Here is a 17,791-nt window from a genome sequence, read left to right on the forward strand (position 1 = left end):
GCTTCCTTGTTTTGTGGAGAACACCAGCTCTGTGCTGCACCTTGCCTACAGCTGAAATAAAAGCTGCAAGGCTCTGTGCCTCGAGATTTAACAGTGTGGCCACACACACTGTGCTCTTCTATATTGTTGTGTATTCACACCTGTACCCTAACCCATCTGCTGCTCTTTAACCCTAGTATCTGTGCCAAGCTGCAATTCAATGCTTAACATACGTTTTATACAACTGTCCCAAGATCACTTCAGGCAAATCGATAGTTTAGAACCATATTCTGCCATACACAGTTTCTTCTCAATGCATTTCCGAGCTACTAATATTTTAGAACTGCTGCTTCTATAATGTTGGAAAACACCATTTGCAATAAAAGTGGTTTTAAGAGACCATTACAGTACATACAGATCAGAGTAACTCAGCTTTATTTCTTGTAGCAGCTATTTCCCAAATGTAACAGCTATACATCCATCTCTCTCACCCCACATCACAAACTGGGATCTCACTTCTATTGCTTCAGACAGAAAGAGGCGATCAAATGCCAGGTCATTAGTAAGAAACCATTTAACCAAGTTCACTGTAAATGTAATGAAAATAATGGTCAAAACCTATTAAAAAGGAAAAGGAGAATTTCAGTTGCGAAACATAAAATATGTTCAAGGTTTTTGCCCATAATTTCAACTCCCTCAGACATAAAAGTAAGAAACGCACTGCACCTCGTCTCACTTTTAGTTCTCCTTGACATCTGTCATACACGTTTGCCTGAGTGAAAACTTAGCTAAAACATTTCTGTAAGGTCTTATAGAGTCAGTGCTAAAGTTTGTTTTCTCCCAATTAAAGCAGCTATTAAAGGCCAGTTTTAAAAAAAAAACAGAAACCTTTAATTGGAAAGAAAAACACCCAACAATAAACAAAAGGCAGACGTGCACCAATTAAAAATCTGACAAGATATTTCAAAAAAAAAGAAAAATAATAGCATTTGCTAAATGCCAAGTTGCTTGTTTCAGACTACAAAAGCTGCTTCAACCGGCTACCAACAAAACAAAAGGTTAAGGAAATCAATATACATACACATTTGTCCTCTGAAAGATTAATATAAATATATATTCCCTAAGTGGTTCCGCAGCAAATGAACAGAACATCCTCCATTCTGTGCACATTCTCTGCTTTTTAAAAGACTTGACAGCACACGTGATGAGTATTGGACTGCTCTAATGGAAGCTCCTGGTCTCCATTTTAACCCCAGAATCATAGAATTATTTGGGTTGGAAGGAATCTTTAAAGCTCATCTCGTCCAACTCCCCTTCAATGAACATGAGCATCCACAGCTGATACCCAGACTCTACTCCAAGAGCCACAATCCCACAAGCTATGCCTTATCAAAACGTTCACCACATCTCAGCAGTGTGAGGACAACAGCAAACTGAAGAGACTCCCATATCCCCCAAAGACTGCGGATAAAGAAAAAAGGCAGCCCGTGCAGCAGCAAAGTTGGGGATTTTATTAGTGCACTGTGCAAACAATCACATTCCCAAATACTCTCTACTTTTAGGAGTATTACTATGAACATACATACACTGCACCCGAGAACACATCACTCACTCCTGGCAGCTCTCCTATAGAAGGAACGCATGGCATCATCCTGATGCTCCCGTAGCCTTGGGCTTGAAACACAATCACAGCATAACACCATAAAACAACTCACTCCTGGTCTGTAAGATATGTTCTGCCATGGTTAAGTGATTTGAACTGCAATTGATGGACATGTACAACTAGGTTTTGGAGCCAATGAGACACTATGAGGACCACAGAGGAGACCTCAGCACAGCAGCTTGCTGTGTTGACTCAGCCAGACTGCGTGAGCACAGGCACCACACGCACGCAAATTGGGAGCCAGAAATCACCTCTCCAAGATGTGCTTCACAGGGCTATCATCACTCCACAGGGCTTTTTCTTCAGTTCTGTGCTCTGGCTACCAAGCAATGTGACTCCTTGTGCTCAGGAAATAGCTTCTTCCTAGTTAGTCCATACAGGAGCCTGGCAACAACTGGAGAACCAAGGAGAACTCGCTCAGCGCATGGCTCCTGCTGCAGGAAACAACTCCCAGAAAACAATTGTGTTCCTCAACGCAACAGGAAAAGCTGACACTTCACAGGGACAGATAAGGGACTAAAAGCGAGATGGCCGTGCCTGCTGCTTCCTCCTTCAGCTCAATTACCAGCACACAAAGTAGCTGGAAGGCAACACTGCAGAGATGAGCGATGGGTCCACATTTCCTTTTACAGAGACACAGTTTAGGAGTGTTATTGTGGGGTCAGAGGACCTCAGAAACACTCTGACACTCCTTTTTAAAGCTGAATGGCCAACTGGTGTGACAAAGCAAACTCTTAACACTGAGCTGGGACATATATACTGGCTTTTATGGAGTTAATTTCCTAATTTCCCTGCAGCAACAGCACTATTATTTTCAATCAGAGCCCAGCTTACAAAAAAATGCCATTTCTCAATTTCTCTGCTGCTGTAATATATCATAGCTTTGTCAGAGATTTGCCCCAAATACTCTCACTGAAAGCAAGACCAGTTCTGCTCCTTCCAAGTCTGGTGATGCAAATACTGAGTCCCAAAATCTACATCAGAGCAAAGTAAATTAGTCCCTTCCAATAGAGAGCTACTTAGCTTGAGTAAATATAAGAAATTATCCCTTCATTAATAAAATCATTTATATTTATAAAACACTTATCTCCACATCTCAATGTGCTCTGCAAATTAAACACATTTGCTGATCTAATCTAAACATTCCCTTTCACCATCTTTGCTGTTAAAGAGTAAAATACCGTAATGCACAAAGAGCGACAGAATCACAGGGGTTGGAAAAAACCTCTGGAGATCATAAAATGGCCTGGGTTGAAAAGGACCGCAATGATCAACACCAACCACCAGACCAGGCTGCCCAGAGCCACATCCAGCCTGGCCTTGAATGCCTTCAGGGATCCAGGGGCATCCACAGCCTCCTTGGGCAACCTGTTCCAGTGTGTCACCACCCTCTGTGTGAAAAACTTCCTCCAAATATCTAACCTAAACCTCCCCATCTGAGTTTAAAACCATTCCCCCTCGTCCTATCACCATCTACCCTCATAAACAGTCTTTCCCCCTCCTGTTTATACGCTCCCTTCAAATATTGGAAAGTCACAACGAGGACCCCCGAGTCCTCCTCCACAGGGCTGCTCTCAAGGACTTCTTCCCCAGTTTGTATAAATACCTGGGATTGTCCTGGCCTTGCTGAACCTCACTGGGTTCACATGAGCCTACTTACCCAGTTTGTCCAGGTCCCTCTGGATGGCTTTCCTTCTTTCCGACGTATTGACTGCACTGCTCAGCTTGCTGTTGTCTGCATCCACTTGGTGTCATTGAGATCGTCAAGTCCAACTCCCCTGCCACTCTGCTTTTGTTTATTTACTGCAGAAGAACACAAAGTTCTCCTGCTTTTCATACATCGTTTCCTCTCAAGGGTATTTTGCAGAGCAACAACAGAAATGAACAGCCTTCTAAATAAAGAGGAACGCAAGCATAAAACGAAGAGGACCGGCAGGAGAAACTCCACTTAAATGTTTTGGAAATAAAAAGCATCAAGAAAAGAAAACTTCGTTGCATTTCAAACCAACAGCAGACAGTTAAGGCTTTTGATATCTTTCTGAAGCTAAGTCATAAGAAAAACAAATTCAACTCACCCAGCTCTGAAGTTGTTTGCCAGCGGTATTTTATGAACACACAAAACAGCAAGTAATGTCACCTGTTGCTTAAAAGGCTCATATTCACCCAAGCTGCCGTACGAAAACAACAGAGAAAACTGATTGAAATTCCTTCACGTGCCATTTGCTTTTTGTACTTGGCTAACTGTAAGAAATGTGAATATTAACACAACAGTTCTTCCTTCCTTTGCAATCAGTTCTACCTTCAGGTTTTCATGGTCTGGCTCAACGCTACCCAGCAAGCACTGCAAAGAGCCTCCACATCCACACTAAGTTCTAATTACATTTTGGAGGTTCAGTTATCAGTCTGTTCTATTAAATAATTCTAATTTAATAAAGTCAACATCCTCAGTGTTGCATCTAAATGCTGGACATCGGCTGACTAAGGTATCAGAGCATGTAAGCCAAAGATTACTAGACAAATATGAGTTCCTACTCAGTAAGAACGCTCATTCTCATTTTATATTATAAAAGAAACAAGAAGTTTACATGAATTGAAGTAGAAATCTGGAAATCCCTTACAATTCTTCTTAAATTTCTGTTGAAATTATAGAAAATATGCAAAAAAAAAAAAGAAAAAAAAAGATTATTAGAGGAAATGCTGCAGCAATTAATTTATACTATTCATTCTTCCACTGCTCACAAATTACTGTATTTTCTGTAAGTGAAAATTACCCAGCTAGGACCTACCACACTGCCTCTCCCACTTACTCAAACTTGAGGTTGACAAAGAAATAATAAGCACAACACACTTGAAATTCACACTACCTACCTCTGGCCAAATACAAGGCACAAGTGCACAGTAAAAAAGAAAAAATTAAAAAAAAAAAAAAAAAAAAATCAGGATCCAGGATTTGTTACTTATTAGCACACACTTCCAAGACCACGCTCATGAAGCTGGGAAGGCCAAGAAGAGCAGTGAAGCAGCTGCTTTGTTTGGTTGCCATCTACCTCGAGTTTGCAAGATCTGAAAGACCAGCTTAAAGAAATAATGAAAAGGAATAGAATTCAGCCCTAAACACTATGATTCATACAGTACTTCAGTATTAGATCATTACACGTGCTGGATACTGAATCATTACTAATATAACTTCTCCAAAGTAGAATAACTACAGTTTCTAGCAAAGTAGTCTCTTGCAACGTAGGAACTGAAGTTTGTAAGTTCTTTACAAGGCACAGTACCACTGTAGTAGGACTGCCTGCTGCCTACAGCCACTTTGGAAAGTGTATATAAAGCCAGTATTTCAAAGCTTAAGTGTGGGAAATCAGCTGCCAACTCACTGAGCGGAAGCTACCCAAAAAAAGACTTAAAAGCATTTAGAAAAGGCACCGAGGGAAATAGAAAAATGCCAGGTCTTGCTTGGCTCCGAGATAATCACCGAATCAGATTCCAGGAGAGGAAAGAGTAGGAACAAGGGCAGACAAAAATCAATAGCCAGAACATGACCAGACAACTGCTTTCTTGTCACTCCTGCGTGGTGGTGAGACAAGCTGAGGTGGCGATTTTTCCAGTCTCACATCCTGAAATAGGATGGAATCATAGAACAGAACCATTAAGGCTGGAAAAGACCACAAAGATCATTTAATCCAAACACCAACCTATCCCCACCATGTCCACTAAACAACGTCCCCCATTGCCAAACCTCCATGTTCCTTGAACACCTCCAGGGACTCCCCCACCTCCCTGAGCAGCCTGTTCCAATGCCTCAGCACTCTTTCTGAGAAGAAACTTTTCCTAATATCCAACCCGACCACATATTGGACTTCCTAGGCAAGCCTTATTTCCAACCAGCCTTATTTTATACTCAGTGCTGCTGTGTGTTGGCAGATGAGGGTAAACTACAGATTCTACAGCAGTAGGGAGACAGTGACTTGACTCTCCCAGTATGGCACAAAGCTGGTGCTCACTGCAGGCATCACTCCTCTGACCTCCTGATGCTGAAAAGCAGTGGAAAGTGGAGCAGAATCACAGAATGTCTTGGGTTGGAAAACACTTCAAAAATTTCCTACTTCTAACTTCCTGCCATAAGTATGGACAATCAGAGCAGGATTAGAATGCCCAAACTGAGCAGCACCGCCCAAACTGGGCAGCACCGCCCAAACTGGCCCTGAACACCTGCAGGGATGGGGCACCCACAGCTTCTATAGGCAGCTGTGCAGTGGCCTCACCACCTTCATTGTAAAGAATTTCTTCCAGACCCCTAAATTATATCCACCTCTTTTCTGTGTGAGCCCATTACCCCTTGTGCCATCACTACGTCCCCTAACAGAGGAACTATTCCCAATTTCCTCAGGCTGCTTTTAGGTGCTAGAAGGACACTATTAGGTCTCTCTGGGGCTTTCTCTTCCCCAGGCTGAAAAGCCCCATCTCTCTCAGCATTTATTCACAGAAGAAGTACTCCATCCTCTGAGTACCTTCAAGACTTCCTCTATATCCCCTCCTTACCCTGGGAGTGCTCTGAGATGAACGCAACACAGCAGATAAGGGCTCATGAGGGCACAGCAGAGGAGGCCCCACTCCAGCCCGGAGCCCTCCTCACAGCTGTCCGGGCCCCGCAACGACCCCGAGCTCTGAAGGCCCCCACAGCACCACAAGGCCTACATACAGCCCAAAGTCGGTCCTGAGGGCGGGCCGGGAGGCTGCGGAGCGGAGCCGCGCCGCCCATACCTGATCACAGAGATGAGCAGCCCCGAAGGGTCCTTGCTTCTGCTCATGCTGCTCCGGTAGCGTCCCACCGCCTCTCCCGCCGCCATCTTGCGCCCCCTTCAAACACAGAGCAACCGCCCCTACTGGCGCCGCGGCCAATCAGAAGAAAGGGAAGCGGGCTCCCACCCAATAGGAGGCTGGGGAAGGCGGGGCGGGAGCTATCAGCCTTCTATGCATCGTGCGGGGGCGCCGCGGTGCCTTCTGGGAGTTGTAGTTTCTCTGGCTCTGCTTCAGCCTCAGGCTGACTCAGGGTTGTGGCTCTTGCCAGTTCCTCCCGCTGTTCTCATTTTAATTTATCTTTCTAAAACCCCGCTGAATAAGAACAGTCGCCTCTGTTAAAAGCTGTTTTCACTGGGGAACGCATTTTTTGTTCTGGATGTTAAAGTGTAAATGGCCAAGTTTGCCCACTCCCCTGACAGGAGCCCAAAATGGAGGCACTGGGTGAGCTCAGCCAAGTGGGGCAGCTGTGGTTGCATGTAGGATTTTAAACACACAAAACGTGTCAGTCACTATGAGTACAGTGTTATACAATCCAGAGTGAGCAAGAGAAACGTTAAAATAGTGGGATATTTGGCCAAAAGAGAGGATGTGATTAAGGCATGACTGAAGAGAGGGATGTTTTGCTCTGGTAAGAGAGGGCTGGTAGAAGTGTGGTACAAAGACATGATCAGATTTTTATGCTGAATATCTGACTGCAACTCTATACAGCATGGTGAGGCCTTGGACTGACAGACTGCAATTACATCTGTAAGGAGTTACCAGAGCATCAGTGCCACTATATTTGAATTTCATGCCCACTCATTTGCGCAGCTAGGAGTTGGAACTAAAAGTTCTTTAAGTTCCTTTTCGTGAGTCAGCTGGGAGCTTTCTGCATCTTTGATGCTTACTGAAGGCCAAACTCCTTGTCTAGTCCGCTTGTTTTACTATCCATAAGCTCCATGTCTTGCCACAGTACCATCTCCCTTAAAAAAAAGAAGAAAAAAAAAACAAGAAAAAGAAAAGTGTATGCTGCTGTATTCAGAGGTTAGAAAATAAAAGGTCATTTTTGGGGGCAGCATCAAAAAAGCTACCTTACAACTCTTACCTGCCTTTCCCTATTTGCAAATGTACAGTAAATATATCTCCCCTAAGTGCTCTTAGATCTCATGTTGAAAGCATCACTGAGGACTCAGGCTTGTTAAAAGAATAGAAAAATTCCCTACCAAGTGTACTAATAGATATCCAGATACTAATAGCCACTAGGAATTCTCTAAACCAAGTTCACTCCATCATGTCAAAGATGCTATTCCTGGCTGCTATTTTGGAGCTGTTTCTTCAGCACAAAGCCACGCATTAATTATTTTTAATTGCAGGAAAACTGCTGAAATTTCCATGTAGGTCAACTGTACCCATTTATACATGCTGTATTTGAAATATAAGGTAATTGAAAACATGGTATTTCCAGGTCTTATTTACAAGGCGAAGATTTCCACAGCAGCTATTGTGGAAGCACCTTTATATTATGAGTGACTATATCTATTTTCATTAGAAAAATGGCAGAATATGTTAAAGTGTAGGCACTTTGATTCTGAAATAAAAGACATTCCTGAATAACTGCTGTGTTTTCACAGCAGAAAAAAAATTATTCCAAAGCAAAATGATTTTTATCTTGAGATAGGTTGTGCACATGAAGTGTATTCCTTTATAGCAGTTCTGCTCCATTTCCTCTGTGCAGACAGGCTCTCAGTGCTACAATTTGCTATCTAGCTTCGCCAAAAAAAGCTTATCTTTGTCAATTTTCTGGGCAGGTTTGCTAATGCTTTTGCTTGAGGATGGTGATTTGAATGGCAGGAGTTTTATGCACTGGCTGGAGGGAGTTTTTTCCTCGAACTTGCCAATATTGTTTTTTTCTTAATTGGCAATTCACATTGACTGCTCTGTACCGGCACGTCCTGGAGATTGCAGTGGGGATGAAATCAATGTGTCCTACCTTTGAATTCCTGACAGCTACAATAATCACCTCATTTAGGAGGAACTTCATCAGAACAAACAATGGCAAATCTCCCCCAGAAATGTAACCTCGGTGACTTTGAGTCCTGAGCCCTAATTGCTGAACCACAGCCTTGTTCCTTTTACAATCCATTCGCTCCCAAATGAAGCAGAGGCATAGATGTGAATCTGTTTTCTTTAAATGAAAGAAGAAAAAAAATCAACACAGTAGAGACTGATGCAGCACATGAACACCGAGGTCTTTCTTCATTAATAATATATGACGCAGTGAGGATAAAGGGCTAAAAGAACAGCACTTTCTCTTGTGAGAAAGATTTCAGACTGAAAAATAAATGGATTGGAGGTAGGGAAACAGAAATACACATTTTCTTTTCACTTTTTTTTTTTTGAATAACATTTTAGTAATTTGAGGTATATCTGGTAAAATGCATGCTTCCTTCAGTACTCAAATAAAATATATTCCAAAGTCGCCAAAACATTTTCACGATGATGAACTAATCAGTATCGTAATGTGTCTGTAGATTTCAGAGGGGCTTTGTAGAGTATTGCTCCAAACTAGAAAGAACAGGGAAGCACAGATGGCTTCACTCCTCCTCCCTATCCTCCCATTGTAAGGAAAGCAAGCAAAAAATTGCAGAGATAAACATATACTGTGCTGCTTCTCATCCACTGCACCAGTCACCTATGGGACCACTGCAGAGACAGAGAGCTGTGCCAAAAGGAAACCTAAATAGGCACAGACAGGCCAATTCTTCTGCAAATGTGTACCTTTAAAATCTTCTCTGGCAAAAAAATCAGTTTTACCCACATGATATGTGTGACATTAGGGGATTTCTTTACCCCTTTCTCAAGATAATATTACCTAAAATCTCTTTCCTCAATTTATCCATTGGTGATTTCTAGGTGTTACTAGTGAGTTCCTAAGTCCGATTTACCAATGCTCAGCATCATTGTGCACATGAGCCTCTCATCTACAGGTTTAACATTTTACAAATATCACATTTTACATCATTATTTCATTTCAGACATTAGCAGAAATGTCAGAGAGAGGGGTTCAGCTCACACCAATATCTTACAGATGTAATTGCCTTGTCTGTAATGTGTTTATATTAGTTATAATGAAATTACCTTTGACTTGCATCAGTGTAAATGGGAGCAAAGTGAAGGCCAGAGTTTTCATCTAAGACTGTAGGAGCAATTTTACTTGTATAAAGCAAGCATAATTCAGTTGGCATATATCAGTTGGTTTAATAAAATACATTACCTCTTCTTGCAGAGTTTGTCACCTCAACATCAGATGCATTGCACTGAAATTGGTCCGTGGTCAAAGAATTAGGTTCCAGGCACCTTAATTCTGTTTTCCTTGTGAAGCTTTAGCAGTCCTTATCAATTTGCCTGAATAAGAACTGGAAAAAGTGTTCAGAAACAACAGAATTTGATCTTACAGTTAGTAACTTGTCTGAGCGACCTTGCTATTCCTGTTTACCATTACATAAATCAGAGCTAAGGGTGTTTGGAATTAGGGTTCTGTTGTGCTTGGTGGTGGTGGTTTTGGATTTTTTTTGGTACGACAACAATCAGAATCTTTTCTTAGCACATAGCTGCCATCAATTCCTTCTGTTTCAGCTTGTGAATAAAAAGTAAGCAACCCATGGGGTAGGGGAAGAAATCGGTTGGCTTAATGCTGGAAATCAAGACAGAGATACGATTCAAATGCTTTCTTTTTGTTTTTTTTGCATCCTGACATTTCCCACATTGCACTGTGCACAGCTGCTGCAGGAAAAACAGTAACTAAGACTAAGCAAAATGGAAAAGTACTGTTGCATTTTCAGTGTCAAAACCATAGAACCTATAGCAACACATTCCCTGGAGGAAATCAGACCAGAAGTCTCTTCATGTGCAGGTAATAGACTGTGAAAGAAGACGAGTTGTTCTCCATCTGTAAACTTAAAAGAAAATAAATTTGGGGGGGGGGGGGGGGGGGGGGGTTATTATTTGGGGTTTATTTTTTATACCCTTTAATTGTTCCACTTTTACAGGGAATGTTCTTTTTTGCAATTGTATAAATTGTAACAGTACAGAAAGACTGAACCCCTTTGTTCATGCAGTTTCTGAATTGGCCAGAATGATGTGTGGCCAGAATGAAGAAGGGACAGAAACTCTGCAGTGGATCTCATGGAATAATTTTTTGTTTTACTCATTTTATTAATTGATGCCATTCCTTGAGAAGCAATAAACTGCAAGGTAGAGGAGCAGCTTTCCTATCTAGTTCTGTCTTAACATAGTTAAAGTTTTGTGTGAAGCTCGAGCCCCAGTACCTGCATTCATCTTCATCTTACAATTAAGACAAACCTCCAATTTGATGAGACCAGCATCCAGTGGTCCTCAGCCACCTTCCAAACTAAAAATCTTCAACCTGCCCTTCTTCATCTTGTAAACAACTTCAAGCTGCAAGACAGCCGGTTGAAATTCAAATCTTTAATAATTATCTTCATTGGGAACCATGGAAAACGTTAGGTGTGTATGAAATACAAGAAGCAACACATTCACACCCTCTCACTCACTCACATTCCTAATTAGGTGGTGGTTGGTTCTTTTTTTGCCTAACTCTTAGAGCCTTACCATAAGCTGCTCATTTTGACCCAGCTGCATAAGTTCACCATATCTTTCTCACCCCCTTTACGACTGTTTACGAGAGTGGACAGTGATAGGACAAGGATGAATGGTTTTAAACTGAGACAGGGGAGGTTTAGGTTAGATATTAGGAGGAAGTTTTTCACACAGAGGGTGGTGACACACTGGAACAGGCTGCCCAAGGAGGCTGTGGATGCCCCTGGATCCCTGGAAGCATTCAAGGCCAGGCTGGATGTGGCTCTGGGCAGCCTGGTCTGCTGGTTGGCAACCCTGCACACAGCAGGGGGTTGAAACTGGATGATCATTGTGGTCCTTTTCACTGTGGCCATTCTATGATTCTATGATTCTATGACTTTATGACCATCACTCTCCTCATAATGATTTGTGAATCTCTTGGGTGTCAGTACTTGCCCCAGCTGATACCTGATATGATTTGATGCAAATACAGGGCCGGATAGAAAAGAAATTCCCAAATTCTTGTCTGCTCTGCACTGATCCAGAACTGCAAGCAGGGCCGTTCTATTCCAGAAAATTCATGTGGGAGAGAGAGGTAACAAATGCCTCAACCCCAGGAAAAAAAAAAAAAAAGAAAAAAAAAAAGAAAGATCAGAGATCCACCTTATTAATCTATAGACAGACAAGCATACAAACCCACCAGAGATAAGATTTCATAAATCCGACTACTCACAGAAGTATTTCATTCTACTGAACGCAGCTTTGGAAATTTTCTGCTTTGTGTTCTAGAAGCTTCAGGCAAGAGAAATGACAAAAAAATTGAACTGAAGTAAAACTCCCAGTATCAGCAGCACACTCTTGTATTTTCAAGATAAACAGAAGTGCAACCAATCCATCCAAAATGAGACATCAGACAACAAATTTCAACTCTTCCCTAGCAGAAAATGGGGCATAACTTTCAGCAGCCGAACAGTCCTTTTGGCTTTAAATTTAATTTACTACGAAGTTATATAAGAGAGAGATAACATGACAGTTGTTGTATTTCTATAGCACTTTTGACAAAGTAAATGTATCACTAAAAACATCATAATCCCCATTCTACAGAAGAAACTCTGACCCATAGGTACTAAAATCTAACAAACAAGAAGCCCCATTTACCTTACAATCTTAAAGTTTTGCTGCCAAAAAGAACTGGAATGATCTAGACTTAGTACACAGCTCAATACAGTTGGAGGACTGCTATGTTGAAGGACGTTTCATGGAGTCAGTATCCCCGAAAGGGCTTTCCACAGTCTTTGCATGGTCAAAATCTGTTTGACTGGCACCTTCTTTATCCTGAGACAAAATACCAGCAAAGCATTTGCTTTCGGGATTCTTCTTACATGGAAAAAACCTGCCAGCTTTTTGCAACGCAATACCACAGTGCCAAAACAGCAGCATGTTCCAAACGTGCTGCAGTGGTTTTCAGTCATGTAGACTCTATGCTATCTTCAATGGAGCCAACCAGCTCCATTTGGTATTGCCACTCTGATCTGCTGTGCCCCTGCTTCAGGTGTAGGACACCATGATTTGGTCAGGCAGTTTTGGTGATAGTGAAAGTCTGATTTTCCCCTCGTCCGAGAAAGTTACCACCTATCCCCTCTGAACTGTTCCAGCTTGGTGGGCAAGATGAACCCAGCAGAAGTGGTCACCAAGCTAAATCTCAGGCTGGACAAAGATGAAATCTTTGGATACAGCTATCAAACCACTTAGAGATTCAGATTGGAAACTGTTCAATAGTAACTAGTCTCTAAGATAGCAGTAGTGATAACTCCAGAATATTATTGTGAGGTGTTGGTGGATAGTCGAAGACTGAGGATACTCACACAGCTATAGCACTGTAGCTTTAAAAGCATTGTGATAAAGAGCCAACAGAAGAACCAAATCTACAGGAACAGACTTAAATCAACTTCACTGTACAGCAGAATTATGCAGGCACTGAGTAAGGTTGAAGATAGACTTTTTGCCTCTGTTGTCAGCAAGAACAAGATCACCAATAGAGATATTTACAGATGAACTCCATAACACCACCACCACTAACGCAGGCTTTAAACATACACGTCAGGATGGAAGATCACTCCATCTTCAGCATTTTGTGCAGTTGATCACCTGATGTCCGTAGAGTAGAGCCAGCCCATAACCTTACAAAAGCATGGTCCAGGTGGCATTCGAGAAAGTGAGAATGATGAGTACCTTGCAGATTTTCTTGATGATGTTGCAGGAATTTACGCTGTCACTGCATCATAGAAGATCCTAGAGATGGTGGTGTAACTAAGTACTTTACAAATGATGCAGCAATGGTTTTGCAATTCCCATTTAAAGACTGGTAAGGCAGAATTAAATGCTCAGCTGGAAAATGAAGTGTAATATATTGTAGAACTATAAAACGAAATGTAGTATAATACAATTAACAAAAATACTTTATCATCCCTACTTTGAAGGTGTCACTGGTTGGAATGGTGATCTTTTGTTTCGTTTTCTTTTGGTTTTCCTTCCTTTTTTGGGATAGGGAAGACTTACCAGCAGTATGATAAATTTTTGTTCAAATTTTGCAGATTTGGAGAAGAAAAAAACTTTCAAGTTGCAGTCAGCTCCAGCAATTGCTTCAGCAACACAATGCAATTGCTCACTGCCTCCCATTGGTGTTTGGCTTGTCCCCCAGTGTTGCCTGTCTCCCTCAACCAACTCTTGTGGGTTCATTGTTTTTCAACCTACTTCACATTGTATGAAATATCCTTTCGGCCAGTCCTGGTTCTGTCTCCTCCCAGCATCTTGAGCTCAGCTTGTCCCCCTCGCTGGGAGGACAGAAGGAGAAAGAGGAATGTCCTTGGATCTGTGCAGAACTGCTCAGCAGCAACTAAAATACTGGTGTTTGATCAATGCTTTTTTTTCTCCTAAAGCTGAAACTCAGCATCATACTGGACACTAGGAAGAAAAGTCAACTGTTCCAGCTGAAACCAGAACACTGACTTTTCAAAGGGGACAGAGAGTGGTTCAGCAATCACTTCTTACAAGTCCATCAGCATGTGTGGGTGCAAGCAGCCTGGTGGAGGCATCTGGCCTGGCAAGGCCACAGCTCAGCCCAGAGAGCTGCCCTGCCCTGCCTTGCCCTGCCCGCACATGCCCGAGGTTTGCAGCATCCCCAGACCAGAACCAGCCATCAGACTTGACAGCACTGCCCACATGCAGGAGGAAAGCACAAGCTCTTACACAGCTGGAAGCAGCCCTGAGGCTGACACACACCCAAGCCCAAATCCGGACTGCCCCTGCCAGTGCAGCTTGGGTTCTTGAGGAATTTGGACACTGCGCCCCACTGGGGATCTGGCCAAAACTGTGCCAGGTGAAGTCTGAGAAGGAGACAACCCTGCTGTCAAGGTCCCTCTGCCCACCTCAGCAGAAGTAGGTAAGGATGACACTGACAAATGTGGGTGGGGGAATTTCTGATCTTTATTGTGTTGGTGTAGCAATTTGACAGATTGATACAATGGGAAAGTGTTATAACAAAGGTATGATAACAAACAGACTGGCACGATAGAGAGGTGCTGTAAAGGAAGGCAAGAAGATTGCTTGCCTGTATCAGAAAATTGTAGGTTTGTAGGAAAAAGCTTCACCAAGGAAAAATCTCTGGAAAGAGAACCTTCCCCAGTGGCAGTCAGCCCTTAAATGGGGTCTAAGAGAGGGGCAGCCAGACTCCACCCCTTCTGGTTGCACAGCTGAACTGCCTTCAGCTGTGCTTCTAGGGCTGACCAAGTCCTTTTCCTAGCTGGTCAATCAGTGGTTTGGGCTGTGATTCAGCAGTTCCCATACAGTCGGACTCGGGACCAGAGAAAGCAGGTGGGACTGGTACATGGCTACTCCTGTACAGGCTTGGGGGCTGGCTGCACAGACTTTGGCTCTGATGTTGGATCTAGGAGTAGCTTTATGCCTGAGGTGGTCTCCGGTGGTGGGACTGGCTCCTGCTGCTTACTCAGAGCCAGCTGTGGAAATTTTAATCTCTGCACCTCGCTGGGTAACGGCTTTCTGTGAGAGCCTGCGCTCCATGCACAGATCGTCCCCTTTGTTCAGGCACTGGGGAAGCCCTTGAGGACCTCAGTGTTGCCAATCTTGCTGATCTGCGGATGCTGCTCTGATCACGAGGAGCTGGTGTTCCTCTGCTCCCATGGCGTCTTCTTGGCCGGCTCTGGGAACTCAAGGCCCGACCTTGCAGCGGGGAGCGGCTTCGTGTGCGGCTTGTTCTCCGCTGCCTGGGACGCCTCCTGCGTGCAGCCCCTGGGGACTCTCTGGAAGATTCTGATGTGCCCCGTCTGGTGGAGGTGCGGGAGCAACACTCAGCACTTTGGGCTGCTGTTTGTCTGCTCCTGTGGCATCTTTGGTGCTGCTCAGCCATATCCTCTGGTAAACATGAGGGGATTGTCCTGTGTTCTGTCCCCAGCTCTCTACTCTGGCAGCTGAGCTCTGGCAGCTGGGAACTGTATGATGGCTCTGATGCTGCCTGGCTAGTGGGGCTGGAACAGCTGTCCTCATGTTCCTGGAGGCTGTGGGACGGCCCTTGCCTGTCCTGGTTGGCAGTGCTGGAGCTGGCAAGCTCTGAGTTGCTGCTGGAAGCTGTAAGGGGAGACGGGCAAGTCAGCAGGGTGAACCCCTGAGTTGGGAGAAGCTGACATCCCTCCTGGGGCAGAGAGACTCTGGCAAAGCTGCCCTGAGCACTTGCTGCAAGGCCTTGCCTGGCCCCAGTGCGGAGCCATGTGGCTGATTGCCTCTTACCGGTACCCAGGCCAGCACATCTGTCACACTCCCACATGGCCGTTGTGTTGTTCAGGTAGGAGCACTGCCGGTGGGTGCTCTCCACTCCACAGGAGCTGCACAGGATCAGCTGCCAGGGCCTGGGGAAGCAAGGGGGTTGTGGCTGTGAGGACCAAGTGAGTCAAGCCAGAGAGAGCCTGGCACAGCACATCTCTGCTGCTCAGTCCTTGCTCTCCCAGACTGTGCTGAGGCTGAGATCCTCCACAGAGCTACAGAGAGCTGCTGCGGTAACTCACCCCTCTTCTTCTGCCAGCTCCCTGCCTTCAGGGTGACGGCACCTGATGGCATCACAGCGCCTGTGCCTCTGTAGAAGTGATGCATATGTATCATTGTCCTCCTGTTCTGGTCTTCTACAAGAGAAGGAAGGGAAAGTGATGAGGCCCCAGCATTGCCAGCATCAGATCCAAGGTTATCCCCTCTCATCCACCCCAACCCCATTTCCAGCTTCTCCATGAAGCTGAGGCACGTGCTCCTGTGACGGCCAAAGGCCAGGACTGCCAAGACACTCCCTGGCAGGCCCAGTGCTCACGCCTTCTCATCTGCATGGTTTGGCAGAAGGACACCAACCTGTCTGGGATTTGGATCCCCATGGTGGACATTTCCAATAAGAACAGAAGACTGTTTCGACATCCGGGGCACCGGAAGCACGCATTGCCAGTTAAGGCCTGTTGCTGCAGGAGAAGAACAAGCAGAGTGAGCGTGAGCAGTGCCTGGTGCTGCTTAGCACTAAGCGTGCCTGCAGGGTGAGGGGAGGACTCCTACCTGGATGCAGCCCCGGTGGAACCAAGTGTGTCTGCATGCTGGACAGACCAGGGTGTGGTAGGACAAACTGTCCCCCACAGGCCCAAGGCAGATGACACAGGTGGTATCTTTTGCTGGAGCTGTCACTGCTGTCTGTCGAGGGCGGTGCTCAAAGCAGAAGGACCTGGGGGAAGATGGAAGGGATGGGCACGCTGAGAAGAGCTATGAGGAAGGCAGAGGACCATGAAGAAGCTCCAGGCCCTGTGTCTGGCTCTGGCAGGCTGCTGGGAGCTGTCGCTGCGGGATCCTCCCTGGCTTGGCTGCTGCTGACAGCCCTTACCTGTGCTGCCCAAAGAACTGGGTGATGCACTGCCCGTCCTTGGCACACGGCAGGTGGAAGCTTCGTTCACAGCCGCTCTCAGCACAGGTGATGGCAGCGCCCCTCTCTCCACAAACACAGCATTGCTGGAAAGAGCAGAACAGCCCCATCAGCAGCAGGCTCAGGGCCTCTGCAGCCGGCCCCAGACCTCTGGGCAGGGCACAGGGTGTGGGAATTGCTTGGTCACACTCTACAAAGCTGCCTGGCAGACAGGCGCATCTCCAATCGCAGGACTTTGTCCTGGAAGGGGGTTGGAAAAGTTCCAATTGCTTTCTTGGTGTCCAGGCTAAGCTGGTGTGAGCCCCTTGGGGCACAAATCTGCCTGCTCCGTTCAGATCCTCACCTTCTGGTTTGCCTGCTTGACTTTGCGTGTGATGTCATCAAGGGGGATGCCCACAGTTCCACCTCTTGAGAGTGCATAGAAGATGTTGGCAAAAATCTGTAGGAGAGAAAAGAGCAGGTTCTCATTAGGACAGGAAGGGGAGTATCTCTGGCAGTAATTTGGAAGGAGCCCTTGAGGGAACTCACCAAGCAGAACTCATGGACACGAATCCAACCCTGGCCAAATGTGCGCCCAAAGATGTTTGGGTCATCTTCTGCCCGGCCACAAAGCATGCATGCTGAAGAGAAGAGAACAAATGTGAGCAGCAGTGAGCACCTTAGAACCAGGTATCCCTAAGGGCCGTCCCCAGGGTACTGCTCTGTGCCTGCCATGCTGGCTGAGGGGCAGAGCTGGTCGTGGTGGTGGAAAAGTTCCCAATGAAGGCTCAGTAGTGCCAGCAAGCAGCGCAGCCCGAGCTGGGCTC

At 45.0% G+C, this 17,791-nt stretch overlaps 2 protein-coding genes across 5 annotated transcripts in view; both read right to left on the reverse strand.

Moving 5' to 3' along the window:
- Window positions 1-6,520, reverse strand: part of EXOC4 (exocyst complex component 4) — a 398,652-nt gene extending 392,132 nt beyond the window's left edge. For all 4 annotated transcript variants that reach the window (XM_048925488.1, XM_048968403.1, XM_048967537.1 and 1 more), the window contains exon 1: window positions 6,407-6,520. In XM_048925488.1, the coding sequence (XP_048781445.1) occupies window positions 6,407-6,492 (86 nt within the window). In that variant the 5' untranslated portion in view covers window positions 6,493-6,520. The remainder of the gene's footprint in view (window positions 1-6,406) is intronic.
- Window positions 6,521-14,764: 8,244 nt separating this feature from the next.
- On the reverse strand, window positions 14,765-16,464 carry LOC125687987 (G2/M phase-specific E3 ubiquitin-protein ligase-like). Its single transcript, XM_048933451.1, has 4 exons — window positions 16,433-16,464; window positions 16,102-16,215; window positions 15,827-15,945; window positions 14,765-15,667 (listed from the first exon to the last, which is right to left on the reverse strand). The coding sequence occupies exons 1-4, from the start codon at window positions 16,462-16,464 to the stop codon at window positions 15,051-15,053; spliced, it is 882 nt and encodes a 293-aa protein (XP_048789408.1). The 3' UTR covers window positions 14,765-15,050.
- Between the last annotated feature and the right edge of the window lie 1,327 nt (window positions 16,465-17,791).

This window comes from Lagopus muta, chromosome 1, assembly GCF_023343835.1.
Source record: "Lagopus muta isolate bLagMut1 chromosome 1, bLagMut1 primary, whole genome shotgun sequence".
Classification (NCBI taxonomy): domain Eukaryota; kingdom Metazoa; phylum Chordata; class Aves; order Galliformes; family Phasianidae; genus Lagopus; species Lagopus muta.

Bases quoted from the DNA above. Each gene is read 5' to 3' on its own strand.
- LOC125687987 (XM_048933451.1), bottom strand. From the start codon at position 16,464: ATGTCCACCATGGGGATCCAAATCCCAGACAG. The intron at 15,946-16,101 runs GTGAGTTACCGC...TTGCTTCCCCAG, and splicing joins GAGCTGGCAGAAGAAGAGGG to GCCCTGGCAGCTGATCCTGT. The intron at 15,668-15,826 runs GTAAGAGGCAAT...CTCCCCTTACAG, and splicing joins ATGTGCTGGCCTGGGTACCG to CTTCCAGCAGCAACTCAGAG.